At 37.9% G+C, this 15,470-nt stretch overlaps 2 protein-coding genes across 2 annotated transcripts; both read left to right on the top strand.

Moving 5' to 3' along the window:
- Window positions 1-731: 731 nt before the first annotated feature.
- Window positions 732-1,883, top strand: LOC145592098 (uncharacterized). Its single transcript, XM_081648566.1, has 3 exons — window positions 732-1,056; window positions 1,141-1,637; window positions 1,710-1,883. The coding sequence occupies exons 1-3, from the start codon at window positions 732-734 to the stop codon at window positions 1,881-1,883; spliced, it is 996 nt and encodes a 331-aa protein (XP_081504692.1).
- A 3,568-nt stretch (window positions 1,884-5,451) lies between these two features.
- On the top strand, window positions 5,452-12,965 carry LOC145590826 (uncharacterized). The gene is made up of 3 exons (XM_081647218.1): window positions 5,452-6,190; window positions 7,158-7,345; window positions 12,057-12,965. The coding sequence occupies exons 1-3, from the start codon at window positions 5,596-5,598 to the stop codon at window positions 12,555-12,557; spliced, it is 1,284 nt and encodes a 427-aa protein (XP_081503344.1). The 5' UTR covers window positions 5,452-5,595; the 3' UTR covers window positions 12,558-12,965.
- The last annotated feature ends 2,505 nt before the right edge of the window (window positions 12,966-15,470 follow it).

Below are 15,470 nucleotides of genomic sequence, written 5' to 3'. Positions count from 1 at the left end.
CAAAGTTGAGAGGAACTGCTAAAAGTAAGACCACAAACTTAAATTAGTCTACTACAATGATTAAGTTGAGAGAAACTAAGCTAATTAATGTGAGTTTGAAGCACTAACTAAGAGGCAAGGGCCTAAGAAAACTTAAGGGGAAAGAAGATCCATACAAATGAAGCGAAGGGTGGTATTTATACCCTTGACATGTATATAGGAAAATCCGTCAAGAAAATCAGGATAACTGGCAAGATTACTCGCTCTTGGCTCTCTCACTCACCTACTCCTAGCTCTCTCGCGTGCCCGCTCCTAGTGTAGTAGCCTGGGCAAAGTGCGGGAGACAGGGGAGGAGCGCGCCCGCTCCTCCTTGAATTCCTCGGATGGTAGGAAGTCTGCAAGATATGGGAGAGCACCTGCTCCTTGAAGGTTGCATATGCCCCCTCCTCTTTCTTTTTGCTTTTACTAGAGCTTTTCAATGCCTTGGCTAAATCTTCAATTGGTCTTTGCACCTACAAACATGAGCAAACACACAAAGAGGGACGAAAATACCAAAAACAACAATTATAAACAAACGGAGTTAGTGAAAAGGGGTTAAAATAGGGGATATGACTACAAAATCGGTTAAAAATCATCACAATAATCTAAGTGGACAAATAAACCACTTATCAGGATTCTAGCCCACCTATTTGTTTTAATTTTTTTTTTTAAAAGTTGTGCATTTTATATTTAAAGTATTTTGTAAATGGTTCATGATTAAGAATTTCTCTTGGGGCTTGAGAGGCCTAATAAGGGCGAGGAATACTCTCACCAAAGGTTGTGGGTGGAAGGTGGGGAATGGAAAGTCTATAGTAGCAGGGAAGAATAGATGGATGGTTGGCAGAGTGCCAGAATATAATTCTACGATTACTTTGCGCCAAGCTAAGGACTGGAAGGCAAGTCACTTCATTTGCCCTTCTAGGTCTGAGTGGAACCTTGGTCGACTTAACTCAGCTTTTGTTCACTCTGATGCTTCAATCATTGCAAGTATGGAGTTACCTGATGGCGATTCGGAAGATTATTTGTATTGGCGTTACCGTAAGTCGGGTCGTTTTACCGTTAAGATAGGGTACGCTTTCCTCAAACTAACTAGTCTCTCAGATTCCTCATAAGACATTTCAGGTTTGTACAAGATTTTCTGGGCCCTCAATGTAATGCCCAAGTGGAAACTGTTTATGTGGAAGCTACTTCGGAATGGAATCGCTACAAAGACCAATATGGGAAGACGTGGACTGGCTATAAGTATACACTGTGATCTCTGTGGGACTCAGGTGGAAGACTTACAGCACTTGTTTAGGTTTTGCAGTTTTGCACGAGATGCATGGAGGGGTGGGATTTTACGTATCCACTCAGAAGCTAATGTAGGCCAATCCTTCAATGATTGGATTATGTACTATATCCGGCTGTTTCTAAGCCAGGATGGGTTTGATGGTCACAGAACGACCTTTTTCATCGCAACTCTTTGGGGGTTGGGGATTTCGCGTAATCAAAGGGTTTTCAACACAGCGAGAGCTGATCCTTTGTCGACTCCGGCGATTATATCAGAAGGTCTTCGCCAACAGGATATTTTTGCTACTAAGAAGTTAGGGGGTCTTCGCGCTTTACACCCTCCTAAATTGGTAAGTGAGTACCCTCCGGGGTTTTTACGTGCTGTTTTGCATGACTAAGATTCTAGATTGTTGCTGCGTCAGACGGTAATCTTGGTGGATGGCTCGTGGAATAAACATACTCACAGATCTGGGATGGGTTGGTGTCCAGAGGTTGGGGAGTTTGGGGAGCAGGGCTGGCTAGGAGGGGCTTCTTCTAGGCTAGCTCAGTCTGCTCTGCATGCGGAGTTGAATGCCTGTTTGAAAGGGCTACAATAGGCAGTCACAAGGTCGCTTCGTGCGGTTACAATTTATACATACTCTACTACAGTTGTTCATTGCCTCCGGGGTGATCAAGACTCGGATATTTCTATCCGTTGGACTATTGCTCGTATTCGCCAATTAAGTAGCAGTTTTGAGTGGTGTGCCATTCTCAAGGTTGATCGGGTTGTAGTGGACAGGGCTCACATTCTGGCTACGACTGCAAACTCTAGTTTATCCTTTTTTTAACTTTGTCCTTTAGTTTCTTGTTTAAGATTTTGTCAAAAAAAAAAATCTTAATCTCTTGTCAATCTAACCTAATCTTTGAGCATTTAAAAAGCTCTCATCTTGGTTGAGCTGAGGTCATATGACATTTAAAGTTACAAATATATATGTTTTTAAATGAACTTTCAAAGCTTTCTTCTTTTTGTCCAAGGAAAACCCTCATCAAAGGCAGCCTTTGAAAGGGTGAGGACCCTTATTTAACGAAGTAATTTCATATACTCTCTCCGTTATGAATTACTCGCAACAAAGAGGAGGATTGCGGACTCCTAGGCAAAAGATTGTAAGTGTAATTAATGAAAATAAGGGCATGTGTTTAGTATTAATCCAACCAAAGATAAAATAAAAACAAAATAAAACACAACCACCTAGCACCATAAAACCAACACCACCTAGCAGCACCACCACCACCAAATTCGAACCACCCACTAGAAATTCGAACCACCCACCAACCAAATTCGAACCACCACCAAATTCGAACTACCCACCAGAAATTCGAACTACCCACCCACACACCAACCAACCAACCAACCAAATTCGAATCGCACACCAAATTCGAAGAACCCATAAATTCAAAACACCCACTACAAATTCGAACCACCCAACCAAATTCGAAGAACCCAAAAATTCGAACCACCCACCAACCAACCAACGAACCCAGAAAAGTCAAACCCGGCACCAAAGTCGAACCACCAACCACCAAAGTCGAACCACCAACAAACCCAGAAAAAAGACAGATGTGGAAAATAAAGGTTTTATGGTCAAATTATACCATCATACTCTAGATCTAGAGTTTTGATGGTTTAAATTTGTCCACAAAACCTTTAAATTTGAGCTTTAGCAACAATGACGAAACAACAACAAAAGGAAAAGAGGGAAAAAGAATGTGGCGACAAGAAAGAAAAGAAAGAAGAGAAAATGGAGCTGGAGACAAGCAAGGGGACAACAACATGACTTCCGGCGAGGTGTTGCGGTCGAATTGAGGGGAGATCGGTGAAAAAAAAGAGAGAAATTCTGGGTAGATGAAGATAGAGTGGAGATCGGTCGGTAGTGGTGGCAGTGGTGGTGATGGTAGTGGTGGTGGTTGGCAATTGAAGGTGATGAATTTAATTGGGAGGGGAATGATTTTGGTGGAAATGGTTAAGTTAATCAATGTAGGGTTTAAGTTAATAAGATAAAATCAGTAGTTTAATTAGGGTGTTAAAAAAAGTAAGGGTAATTTTGTAAAATCACACAAAAAAAAACTTACTATAAAAGGAAAAAAAAGTTTGTTGCGAGTAATATTAACGACCATTTTTTAGTAATTGCTGCGAGTAATATGTAACGAAGGGAGTATATCAGTATATGTCACTCTTGAACATGTGCATGAATTAATGTAAAGCTCCCACTATCTAAGTTTTGCAAAATTTGTCCAAGGATGCTTAGGGATTATACCCCTTTTCCCTCAAAGCTATGACATTCCATGGAGAAATCTTTGAATAGACATCGCACTTGAATGCCCTGTCTAAATGAGCACCAACACTCCATTTCAGTACCTTACATTATTATGCCTTTATTGGTTTATTATTGCTTTAATATTAATAGTTGATATTACCACATTCTTATTTCCATTACTATTGCTATGTAATTCATTTAAATAAATGATGTAAAAGTAATTAGACATCTCAATCTGTCTCTATATGTACAATCTCTACTTGCTAAGCCTCGACCAATGCATGTTAGACTAACCCTGAAGTAGTAGCCATTTTACAACCCCCTTTTGCTAAGCCTGCGAAAATTAAACCGACTTACCAAAGCATGTTTAATCGAAAGGATGCACTTTCAAAGTTGTATCTTGCAATTATACACTAAACTCGTTCCAAAACAAGCCAACTGTTCCATATTCCAATCTCAAGGGGTTTCAAAGACTACACGAGCTTTTATTCAAATAGAGTCAATATTGAGGTCCCCATAATCCTCATTATAATTAAGATGATGGCTCTTTCAAAGCAGTTGAAGCATATGATTTGCAACCAAATTTAATAAAGTAAGGAGATGCTAACTTCGCTTGAAAAGCAGGGCATAAACCCATCGATTACATTGCACCCTCACATTGAGTCATCTTTTATTAATTCTAGTTAACATATGGGCTCTAGCAAATTATGACACTTTAAACTAAAGATGGCACTAGTCGGGCCGGCCTAAGGCCTAGCAAGACCCAACATGAAAAAAGCACGACACAGGCATGATGTAAGCCCAGCACGACACGTTACTATGCGTGTGGGCCTTGGGTCGGGCCTAGGACCATTTATATGGGAGAAGCACGATAAGACACGAATCAGCTGGGCTTAGCACTGGCATGACAAAACATGCTAAAATTAGTGAAATTTTACTTAGGAACGCAAGGCTGGCACAATGACACATGTGGCTGGGCCGTGCACGAGCCAACCTTTTGAAAAATTTGGCCGGACACGACACAACACAAAACTCATAGGTTGGGCCAAACTAACCCTAAAGCACGTGGGCCCGACACGAGGCACGGCCCAACACGGCTCATAACCATCTTTAATACTCCCTCCTTTTTAAAATACTTGCTCCACTTTCCATTTGCGACCGTTTATAAATATTTGCTTCATTTCCTTATCTGAAAAACTTTTACAATATTTAATTATTTTCTCTCAATTAGTGGACCCAACATAAATAATATTTTATTAATTTCATATTCTTTCTCCACTAATTCTCTCAACTAGGGATGTACACCAGTCCAGATCTGGACCGGGCCAGACCTGAACCAGGTTGGACTGAAGCCAGATTGGACCGGTTACCGGCAGTGGACTTGAATCTGCCACTCCAGGTATTTATGTACATCCCTAGGGGGCTTAGCTAGGGGTGAATCGGTTCAGACCCGAATCGGACCTGAACCGGGTTAGATAGAGACCGGATTGGACAGGTTTGCACAGACCGGAAATGGACTTGAATTTTACGGTCTGGGTCAAGTCTAAATTGATTCGAGTACTTTTTGTACACCCCTACTCTCAACTACATTTGATTCTTACAATTTTTTATTCTTCCACCTACCCCCACTACCTCTATATTTTATTAATTTTTGCTAAAACTCCGCGCATATAGAAATGGAGCAAGTATTTAAAACGGAGGAAGTATAAACATAAAAGAGTATGTGATATATATCTATCATCAAATGTGTCACAATTCACAATCATCATTATGTGGGTCCCTTTCCATGCTAATCCTCCCAAAAAACAAATTCTCTCATAATGTTGAACTACCCACAAAGCCCACAAATTAAACCACACAATCATAATTATGTCCCTAATTATAAAATTTGAAAAATATTTTCCAGGCATAATCCAACCAACACTATCTCAGGAAAAATACTTGAGAAATTAAGGCAAAAAATAAAGGAATCAAACTTTCTGATTCCTTCATTTTCGAATTCAAAATTTTCCCCATGTCATGGCTAGCTCGCTCCATCGCCAATTCCCTCCGCATCGACGATGATGACGACACCACTCTTCCGCCACCATCTCCACCGCACAGCCGTCGCGAAAAACCGCCGGCGTCGGTAATCTCCGTCGAGGAGAGAGAAAATGTAGAATTTGATGGAGATCTGCGTGGTGTCAAAGATGATCTCAGCGAAATCAAAGAAACCCTAACTCGTCAACTTTGGGGCGTCGCTAATTTTCTCGCTCCTCCTCCTTCTACAGCTTGTTCTTCGTCTTCGCATGATCATCGTGTTGTTCCTGAGTTGGATCGTTCGGAATCGATTTCGGGCGATGAAGATGATGATGATGAATCGTTGGTGTATGGTTTAAATTCAACGGAAGATGGAAATTATTCAGAAATTGGGGATAGGAATTTAGGGAATTGTGAATCGAGTTCGAGTTTGCATCGATTGGGATTGCAGAAAGTTGAGGAGGAAGATGATGATTGGGGTAACGAAGCTGTGGGATTAACTGATGAGGTTTTGACATTTGCTGGGAATATTGCGCATCATCCTGAGACTTGGTTGGATTTTCCTGTTGAAGATGATGAAGATTTTGAAGGTATATTTATTAACTTTGCCTTTTTTGAATTTTATTTGAGATGTTCTGAATGATATTCTGATTTAAGCTTGTTTCTGTACATTTGTTTAAATGAAATTTGGTCAATATGTCTATATGAATATGCAATCTTTATGCTTGCATTTATTTGAAGGTGGAAATCTTCTACTGGACTTATATAGTTTGATTTATTGTGAAATTGGCTTCATTGTCATTGGATTAAGAATACATATATCGAAGCTGAGTATTGGCAGAACTATCTTAGATCATGAATTTGACGGAGTGAACAATTGAAGCTTTAATGGTAGAATTGCCAAATATTCAGACGGAGTGGATTTTTTGTTTTTTTTTTTTTTTTTTTTTTTTTGAATTGAATGCAATTGCTTCCTATCTGCCACTTTTAATTTTTTTGTAAAGAATTACGTTCCAAGTTTGAAATTTTTTATATATTGGTTATTTTTGTTCATTTGATGATTAAATGAGCAATAACCATCTTTTAATCATCAAAATAAGCAAAAAAATACCTTGGGTGCACCGTGCATATGAGTGTATATAACAAGTTAACAACCTTTTGTATCATGTACTAGCCAAGGTTTATGGGTGCAAATTATTCCTGATAAAGGTGAAATGAACTTGTATCCATTGCACTATTTCTTTTATTTTTCTGTTCGCTGTTCACTTAGTGGAGGTTTGTTGTTTGTGACTTTTGGCGGGTTTATTGCTTGAGCCAATTTTCTCTTTGAGAATCTGTAGGAAGGATTTGAGTCGATTAACAGTGACTTCAATCACCTTTGCTTATTATTGGAAGATAAGTTTATCAGAGATATATAATTTTCAGTGCCTTGTCTGTGGGCTTATACTCAAATGGTTGATAATTCGGTTATTTTATCAGTAATTAGCACAGAAAGTTTGAGGAAGCTCACTTCTTATTTTATAGCTTACTAACTTGTGCTGCTGATATGTTTTGTAGATTTTCCCATGTCAGAGTCTCAGAAGAGGCATGCTCAAGCTGTTGAACACCTCTCACCAAGGCTAGCAGCACTCAGAATTGAACTTTGTCCGGCTCATATGAGCGTGGGGTTTTTCTGGAAAGTCTATTTTGTTCTTTTGCATTCGAGGCTTAATAAACAGGATGCTGATCTGCTGTCTACACTTGAGGTGAGTCTCTTTAGCATTCTTTTTGTTGTGCAAGGTCATTATGAATTTTCTAAATTTCATGCTTCCCACGAGGGTGAGCTACCGAATATCAATATTAAAAAAAAGGTTTATTTTGAACATTATCGTGGTTGAGAGTTTCAAAGTAGCTCTTTGTGCAGCCTTTTTCTTTGATCTAAAGATTGGAAAACAAATTCTTGTCTAAGAGTATATTGTCATATGTTAACTGAGTGCCATTTGACTTGTAAGAGGGAACAAAGCAGGTACAAATTATAATGTTTCATCGTACAATGCCCATGAGATTAGGGAGGTGCAATTATGGATGAATTTGAAGTATTGTAAGAACTAGATATTAAATGAAAAGCAATACCAAAAACACAAAAAGGGATTGCTCCATTGTGGAATTATTTCATTAATATAGTCGTCTTTTGTTCAGTTCAATAACCACTCTATTATGTGCTTCAATGGGTCTAAACTATGGGTTGTAAATAAAAGTAGCTGATATACTTTTTATTGACAATTAGAAGTCACCGACCAAAAATTGTTTTTATAAAATTAGCATTTGGAAAAACTAAATTGTTGGATTAATACACATACGGACATACCTTACAATTATTTTTGCTTCTCAAAGGTTTATTTACCTCCAAACTTTGTTTTCTAAATTCTACTGATATAAATTAAAACTATCTTGAAACATCACTGTACTAAACCTATTATTTATTTATTTATGACCTATATTAGAGTTTTGAATTATTTAAAATGCTGATGTATACTTGGAGCTGTTGCTAGACTGGGTGTTAAGTAAAATTGATGCTAAAGCTTATTCCATGAATAGACGGTCAACTAGTCATGTACGATGAAAATTGACAAGTGCTATGTGGTATGAGTTTGCCTATCTTAATGTTTTGGTGCTTAGTTTGCCATCTCAAATGACTTGATCATCATCGAAGTATTTTTTGCTTATCATTTCCATTCATTACATTCTTGGGCATACACGATTTGCTATGAGTAGTGTTCTGCATCATCGTACAACAAATTGTATTGTACTGCTTACCATGTAACATTGATCCTCCTGCTCACCGTACCTCCTCCACTTTGAGAACCATGTGAACGGAGAGTGGGAAGAAGGGAAGGAGGTCCTCATATGGAGTCACACACTTCCTTGAGCAATGTGAGAGACGGGGAAATGGGTTGAGTAAACTCCCTTGGGGCCAGAAAAAATAACAAACAAGCTTTACTTAAATAGTTTTTTTTTTTTTTTTTTTTTTTTTTTTTTTTTTTGTCTTAGTGATTGGAAAGTGGGGGCCCTATTAACTAGACGTCAACCTCCCTAAATCAAAGGGAGACCCGTTTTCAATGCTAGTTGTTAGGTTATGGTGTCATTCTTACTATATTGTTGAATAGCATGGCCTGGTGCTAAATTAACTCAAGTAGGAGATTCGTGTTATGGGTGACCTTGTTGCACAATTCAGAGAGCACTTGTGTTAGTTGTTTATGTGATGCAAGTGAACGTGTACGAAAAAGCTGTATCTAGGGGTGAGTTCTTCGTTCCGTCGTGGACCCCAAGAACACGCTCATTCTTCAGAGAGACTTTTGAATTTCTTAGCACCCAAAACTTCTGTCTGTACAGATGAACTTACCAGTCCGCCCCAAATTTCCCATTTACCTTGTAGTGTCACCTCAAAATTACTCCCTCTGTCTCTATTTGTTATTCCTATCCGGAATCTTTTTGTGAGACAAAAATATTTTAAGGAGGAAGAACAAATATGAATGGAGTAGCAGTTTAGCATCAGTTTGGGGTTGAAATCTATTTGTTGAAGATTGAATGCCATCAATATTTGGATATAGGCTATGCTTAGCTCATCTTATTCAAGGCCCTTATTGTTTTTATATTCCTGACTATTTCACTTGTGCTCTACTCCATCCATGATAATAGTTGTTTTGGAGTTTTTCTGGCCTCTCGGGAGAGTTACGTCACTAAGTCTAGATTCCTGCTGTCTGTACCTGCAAAACAACGGAGATTTCAGGTGGTTGGAGTTCCGCCTCCGACGATCAAGTTAGAACAGGTTCGAAGAATGTAAAAAGGTGCGGAAAAAGTAAAAGTGAGATGTTCTCGGATTCCGAGATCAGGTGTTTTCTCTGATATAAGAGAATTCAGGTGTTGTAATAAATGAACGTGTCCCAGAAATGGGAGAAATTTCCCTATTTATAGGGTCGTTGGAAATGGTGCCCTCTCTTAGGTCACTCTGACCTGGATTTGGTGGGTTGCGCCATTTTATGGCTTTCTCGGGAATTGGGCCCTGAAGGCCGTCATTTCCTTTGCTGACTGGGGATGCCACGTGTCAACTGGTGAGTGGTCCATGTCTGGGATGACACATGTCCCTCTCTGATTGGGCCTCGCAGCAAAGGTATTTTTACCCAAAACAATAGTATTACCATAAATTCATTAGATATCAGTAAGACAAATATCTCATCATATTTTAGTTGTAGTCAGAATATGACTAGGGGTGGATCTTTGTTAGGACGGGTAATGGCCCAACCCCCCTAGGTATTTTCTGAGTTGTTTACTGTAAGTAATATGATGTCTAATAATTGCATATATAAAAAGTTGTGGCATACTAATTAAGTAGTGTTACGGAGTATTTTTAAGCGAAAGGTTGAAGGATCAAACATTGCCACCCCCCCCCCCCCCAAACTTTTGGCCCCAGATCTGCCACTGAATATGACCCTATTTTTCAGACATGCAGAGCTTCTAATTACTTGTGAAATATTGCCTCTACTTATCTTTTAGCTTCGGATAATGTAAAATCTGGGTTTAGTGTCCATCTGTAAATATTCCGGCATTGTAGGCCTTGTGGAAAAATATCTCTTTAAGCTCTTGTATGAGATGAAATGCAATCCTGGAGGTGAGTTCCAGCACCGTGTCTTCCCTGCTTACAAGTAATTTCACTGGAAAGTCATTTAATAAGTTCAGAATAATATAACGCTAACTGACCAGCAAAAAATCTTAGTCAGCACTACAAGAGAGCACCTATTCTAGCTTCCAAACTATTCCGTTATAATCTAAACAGCTTAGAGTTTATTAGAATATTTTGGATTGAAACCTATTAAATCACATGATGAAATGATTGTTGTTTTAGCGGAGTATTTGTTCTTGTTTGAATGATGCCATTTTAACCTATCTTTATACTGTCTTTAAAACAATGGCTTTTAATAATAAGCTCGTCTTTGTCCCCAGTTCCCTTTCAAAGATTGACCCTAAAATATGCACTTTAAGTGACGAATACCTTGTTGTGATCATCATTCTTTCTAGCTGTGACATTGTGAAGAAAGGAGCATCATGAGAATTTTCACTATCCATCCATCAAATGAACATCACTTGCATAGTGACTGCCAAATATGTTGGCCTAGGTTTACAATGCTATTGTTTAGCACATGACTGGTCCTCACATTCATGAATTTTGTAAGATTGACCAGTTGTTTAGCACTTGTATTTGCCCTTTTCAAGGAATGACTTGTAACTTTCCATCTTGTTTAAGGCATTTGATGCATACATCTTAATATTCCGCTGATGTGAAATTTTTGAAGAACTTTGTCTATGTTAGACAAGGTTACATGGTTTTCACTTTTCAGTGACCATCATATCTTATACAGTGTTGTGGTTGCTTGAGATTTTCCCAGCATTTTTAGTAGTCCTTGTCAATAACCTATTTTTGTTAGGTATCCAGTTTTTGGGATTTACCATTTTCATGTATGCTGCAGTGCTGCATGTCTACCATTAGGGATGATAAAAAAAAAAAAAAGGGTTCTGCTACACTCCGGTGTTTTGGAACTTGATCTACCAGCTCTATTTTTGGGTATCAAAAATTGGAACCCAGGCAACTGGTTAACAACGGTTTCAATACCAAACTAGAATTTAATAATATGTTCTTTAAACCTAAATCCAATCCCAATTTGGGAAGAACAAAATATTGCATAGCAAATGAATCCCAAATCACAAAACAATCTAACCCCAAATCATGTAGTAGATTTTTATTGTGTTTAATGAGTTGACAGCCAAGTTATTCAAATCTTTTAAATGACTGAGACCCGCAAAAGATATTGGTACCCAGTGGTTTCAGTTTGGATTTTGAAGAATCAGTTGCAACAGGTTCTGAATCTCTGAATTTTGAAAAGGTTGCTTTGATCATCCCTACCTGCTATGGTTTTGTGTGATACTAATTTAGTTGCAGTGATAATGTCTAGTTATTCACTTTTGGTTGAGATTTTCTCAACTTCTTGCCTAAGTGATTTTTACTAGCCATCAACAAGCAATTATGCATTCCCAGTATGGTAAACAAACATACCCACTACATCATAGTGGAAAGCTTGAAGGTACTGAAAACCATTCATAATGTACTCAAAATTTGAGTTGATATGTGATTTATGGCTTTTGTCATATTTTTATTGGTAGTGAACTAACAACTAATTTAGAAATGTTACATCAGATTCTTTGTTCTTTTTTGATATTTAACATATTAATTGTGTCTTAGCTCAATTGTTTCTGACTTTCTTGTACATTATTGAGCATTGTACATAAATTGCTCAGCTCTTGTTGCTGAAAGTGAGAAGATGTTTCTGCTGTTAAGTTTTACTTTGGTCTTACAGAATTTTAATTAAACAACTTCTTTTTTAATTATTATTTTATTGAATGAATAATACTTTTGCTGCTCAGGTCGTAGAAGCCAGAGCAAAGTGGATGCAAGAGCAACAAAGCCGAACCAAGAAAGATTCAGAATGGAACCATGCTGGCCTCTATTCTAGATTAAGTGCTGACTTTGATGATAATAGTACTCCAAGATCCACGCAGAATGAGCATTCAGAGACCTTTTCTTCCTGGACGTTTGCTTCTGAGCCTGCCACTTCTTCCACAGTTGATTCAGATGTGGAAAAACACATAAGTAACGAGCTGCAATTTATTGATAAGTCAATTATTGATGAGAAACAATTGACAGATACAGATGATAAGAACATACTTGCTGGCCAAATGTCCAAGAGACCTGTTTTAAGTTTTATTGATGATGATGATGATGATGATGATGATAGTGATGAGTGGCCTGAAGATGATTGCTTAGGACAAAGTGGAAGCCTCATACATGTTGGAATTGCAGATGAGGTTTCTTTTAGCGATCTTGAGGATGATGATTGTTGTATACCTGTTGTGTCAAAACCTTAGTATAAGGTGTGATTTTTTGGTTATTTGAAAGAGGATTACATACAGAATTACAGAGTATTAATATGGAATTTATCGTCACACTGGCTGTAGATTCCCTTGATTGCTGGAAATTCCAATACTTGTGATTCCATGGCCGAGGTTGAAGTATATGGTGTTCTTGACCTTCCCTTGCTTGATAATCGCCAAATGATCTATTGGTGAAGTTCTGTTTGTATGTAACCATTACAATACCAGTGTGCCAGCTTGACCAAACAGGCAGTTCTGGCCCTGGTGCTCTTGAGTGTGCATATCTGTATATTTTTTTTTTGTACAAGATTGATGGAAGAATTTATCAGTTGCAATATGTACATTATTACGTCTCAATTGAAGCTGTGAAGCTCTGTAAGCTTATTCATTGCTTGCTTCCATTATTCAGTTTATGTTTGGAAGAAATTGTAAAGTTGTCTTGTCTTCCTTTCCTCTTTTTGCAGAATTGCTCTTTTCTTCATGAAATTTTCATTCTCTGCCTATTACCTTTTGGCAACACCCACAATTTTGTAAACTAGTTGGGAGTATAATTGTCCGATTTGTCACTGATGAAAAGGCTAAAGTTACTGCTAAACAGTATTAAAGTATGTATTCAACAATTGTTCAATTATTATTTTTATTTGAAAGGTAATATAACCATCACCGTTTTTTTTTTTTTTTTTTTTTTTTTTTTTTTTTTTTTTTTTTTTTTTTTTTAATAATAATGCTAAGATACAATGGGGGGTTAGGTACTTAGGTTCCTCTTCTCCCAAGACCAAAACCTAATGTATCTAGAATTAAAAAGTACGAAAATTTGCTATCTATAAAGGGGTCAATATCTTGGTGTATCGGGGGGTTAAATAACTGAGAGAAGCAACATAATCTGCGGCTTGATATCATCTGTAAGTAGATACAGCTTCCATTGACACTTAAAAATGACCCTATTGATTACTATTAGATTATCAACTTCGATAAAAATATTGGAAATAGTGTGATCCCTATTATTAATAATCCATTATTTGAGTGTTAGATACTACTTCGTAATTTTATTACTTTTTTCTTTTGAAGAAGTATTTATCACTTTTAATTTTGCATCATTTATAAAACTTTTAAGTTTATTAACATTGATATTTGGAACTATTTATTTTTGGTAAATTAATGTCAATGATTCTCATAAATTGACAATTAATGGTAGAATATAACATCAAACTATATTATCATCAATTTAATGTCAATAATTTATAGTGAGTATTAAACTCTAAATGATAATTATCAACTAAAGTCATTTAATAGTAAAGTATTCAAAATTTCAAATTATAATTGATTGAAATTTAATGACTTTTAAAAAAATTTTAAAACAATGAATTATTGGATTAATAATTCAAAATGCCCTAATCCAATAGTAATTAATGAAAAATTGAGTGATAATATTACTCTCCCTTGGCTTGTAATGTGTCGTTTTTTTTTTTAATTAATTTATTTATTTTATTTGACAACATCAAATGCAAGAAAAATTAAGTAACAAAGCTCGTAAAATTGTTTCTGCACTCATTTGCTCGTAGGTGTGCCTTCTGAACTTGGTTCCTACTAACCTTCCAAACTACACAAGTCTGAAATATGTTTGCGTGCCTCCAGATATCCTTAATCGTCCAAAGAATCCCCATATCTGGTTCTTGTCGCCTTTTCAAAATGCTAACCATATTAACACAGTCCGTAAGGAGGAAAATCTTGATGAAGCCCTTGTCCTAAGCCCACTTTGTAGCCATCAAACAAGCCAATGCTTCCGCATGAAGACTCGAGACAGCCCTACAGTAATGTCCTCCCCTTTCCTCTGCCTTATCCTCCTCCTTTATGAGTATCCACCCAAGCCCTGCATTACCTGTCTGCTTCTGCCATGAACCATCAATCACAATTGTAACCCCTTGGTGACTCACTGGGCTCTGCTGAAGTTGGTATTCATCCCGTCCTAAAGAAGCACAATCAAAGCTTGGACATCTGGTTCCACTAATTAAGTCTTCATTGTGAGCCCTTGGTGTAACTCTATAAGTGTCTAGTTCCTTCATTGCCTTCTCAATGTGTCGATTGAGATTGTAATGTGTGGTTAATGAGAGTGTATGTTGAAATCATACAGCAAAATGAATAAGCACAATTTAAAAATTATATTTGGAAGACCAACTTTTTTGACATTCTATGTGGTGGCATGAGGGAATGTCTAAATTGAAGTGGCCTCATTGTCATTAAATCGGCTAACCATAGGTAAAATGGTTAATAAGCTAACCTAGTTTAATAAAAAGACTAACCTACCCTTTTTAATTATCCCTCCCATCATAATCAAGCCACCATCACCACCACAAGGCCCACCACCACACCTATCTAAAACTAACCATCCAAACCTTAAAACCCCCACCCCACCGCCAAAGCCACCAAGGCCACCACCACCTACTAGAAGGCTTGAAGCTAACTAAGGAACCACCCAAAGTCTAAACCCTCACCACCGTCACAACCATCAAGCCACCACCACTTACTAAACCTAACCACCAAGACCCTAGACCCCCCCCCCCACTCAAAACCAACTATACTCGAAAACCACCTCCACTCAAAACCAAACTCGTACCCGAAACCAAACCCTTACCCAAAACCAAACAAGCACATAGACCAAGGGTGGCTGGCCGATTTTTAAGTGGGGGTGGTTTTGAGTAGACCAACGATTGTTTCGGTTCATGTCTGACTAGATTTAAAGCGAATTCAGGAGATATAGATTTCGATGAGGGTTGAGGGTTGTGGGCTGATTTGGTGGTTGACAGTGGGGTTTAGGGGGCTACTGGGCATGTGTTTAAGAAGGCAGCATGGTGGGCTTGATGGGTGTGGGCGTGGTGATGGTGGCCTGAAGACAGGTGGATGGACGGT

This window comes from Chenopodium album, chromosome 18, assembly GCF_948465745.1.
Source record: "Chenopodium album chromosome 18, dcCheAlbu1.1, whole genome shotgun sequence".
Taxonomy (NCBI): Eukaryota; Viridiplantae; Streptophyta; class Magnoliopsida; order Caryophyllales; family Amaranthaceae; genus Chenopodium; species Chenopodium album.
Note: the sequence above shows the minus strand (reverse complement) of the source record. Positions and strands in the feature narration are given on the sequence as shown.